The following is a 1796-nucleotide window of genomic DNA, read 5'->3' as shown; positions in this document are numbered from 1 at the left end:
GCTTGTTCTAAGAAATCATTCGCCGGTAAAAACCTTGTGAGGCACAGCAAGCTTTTTTCTTGTGTGCTCAGCTCTCTCCTGCTGGTTATCCGTGCCTCTTTTGTAGGTAGATCCTAATGTTCAAAAAGTTAATTTTTATGTGTTGAGCTTCCCTTAACTGTTTGGAGTTGCATTGTTTTATTAACAGCGTCATTGATCAGAGTCACTGTAGTGTAACAGGTTAACTGTAAACCCCTCGAACAAGGGCTAAACCAGGGAGGACGGTGGTGGGTGATACCCAAATTTTAGCAGGCCAGCGTGGGGCTTTTCTGCATCAGAATGGTGCTCAGACTGTAATATGCTGCATCTCAAAGGTTATCCATTCCATCTGAAAAGTTGATGTGGTGATTGTAATTGTCTGTGTCTCTTGTATTTTTTTCCAGGCTTGTGATCACCATGGCTGCCGTGGATCGTTTCCACCTCTTGTACAGAGAGATCAGCCGTTCCTGCAGTTTTTACGTAGAGGCCCTGGCTATAGTTGGAGCTTGGTACACTGTCAGAAAGTGTGTGTCTCTTGCGGTTGACACTTACAGCGCGCTGAGGTTGCATTTAATTCCAAAGCTGGGCGGCGAGATTGATCTTGTCAAGCGGTATGGAAAATGGGCTGTGGTCACTGGTAAGAGACTGAAATAATACATTTGCTTATGTTTATATAGCATATTGTGCCGGTACTGTAAAACCTGCTGGCTTATATCTCTGGGTGAGCTTTACATCACAAGCTGGAGCCTGTGTTATCTCGGGTTGCAGTGTAATCTGCTTGAGCAGGGACAGTTGTGCAGCACCTTACTAAATTCAGTTTGTCAGGAGATGGGCAAGCTCGGTGTGTTGACTGGCTGCTGGGAAAGAATCGCAGAGCAATTTTTCTCCAAAATTGCAAGGTACACCCCGAACGCATACAAGATGCAGACAAGATCCTTTTTTTGCTAGGGGCCTTTCACATGTGCTAAAGTTCTTCAACAAGATTTAAGTCATGTACCTCTGACATCGTCGTCCTTCATTGAGGTTCTGCTCTAAGCTCCCTGTTGTTGTCATAGAAAATATAAAACTTGTGGGATTGCGGAAGGTTGCTACTGACAACGTTGTCTTTGATGTTGTGGCCTTGAGATGAGCATATTCAGTGCCACATGATCTTCAGAGAAAGGAATAAAGCTATAATTGAAAGAACTGACAATATAGAAGTCTGGGGCTGCTCTGATTTCCACCTTGGTTTTTGATTTTCTGTTACAGGTAGCACAGACGGTATCGGGAAGGCATATGCCGAAGAACTGGCAAAGCGTGGTGTCAACATCATCTTGATCAGCCGAAACAAAGAGAAGCTGGAGGCTGTGGCTAAGAGCATATCTGAAACCTATAACGTGGAAACAGATTTCATAGTGGCGGACTTCAGCAAGGGGCGTGAGCCTTACCCAGCCATTAAAGAGGCTCTGAAAAACAGAGAGATTGGGATTTTGGTGAATAATGTAGGAACGTGTTATTCCTACCCGGACTATTTTACCAAGCTGTCTGAGGATATGCTGTGGGACATAATGAACATAAATATTGCTTCTGCTAACATGATGACGCATATTGTGCTGCCAGGCATGGTAGAGAAGAAGAAAGGGGCAATTGTGAATGTTTCTTCCTCATCCTGTTGTCAGCCAATGCCAATGATGACAGTCTATGGAGCCTCTAAAGTAAGTTGGGTGTGATGTTTAGTGGTATGCACTGAAAAGTAGATGCATTATAGGTTGGTTGTAGGTTTGTTTGGTTTTTTTTTA

At 43.9% G+C, this 1796-nt stretch overlaps 1 protein-coding gene across 1 annotated transcript in view; it reads left to right on the top strand.

Annotated features, from left to right (window-relative positions):
• Window positions 1–427: 427 nt before the first annotated feature.
• HSDL1 (hydroxysteroid dehydrogenase like 1) overlaps window positions 428–1796 on the top strand; it is a 3637-nt gene continuing 2268 nt past the window's right edge. The window contains exons 1-2 of the mRNA XM_010079306.1: window positions 428–655; window positions 1267–1712. Of these exons, the coding sequence (XP_010077608.1) occupies window positions 436–655; window positions 1267–1712 (666 nt within the window). The 5' untranslated portion in view covers window positions 428–435. The remainder of the gene's footprint in view (window positions 656–1266; window positions 1713–1796) is intronic.

The sequence above is a fragment of the Pterocles gutturalis genome, unplaced genomic scaffold (genome assembly GCF_000699245.1).
Source record: "Pterocles gutturalis isolate BGI_N339 unplaced genomic scaffold, ASM69924v1 scaffold51353, whole genome shotgun sequence".
Taxonomy (NCBI): Eukaryota; Metazoa; Chordata; class Aves; order Pterocliformes; family Pteroclidae; genus Pterocles; species Pterocles gutturalis.
The sequence above is the reverse complement of the archived record's forward strand: the minus strand, read 5'-3'. Positions and strand labels throughout refer to the sequence as shown.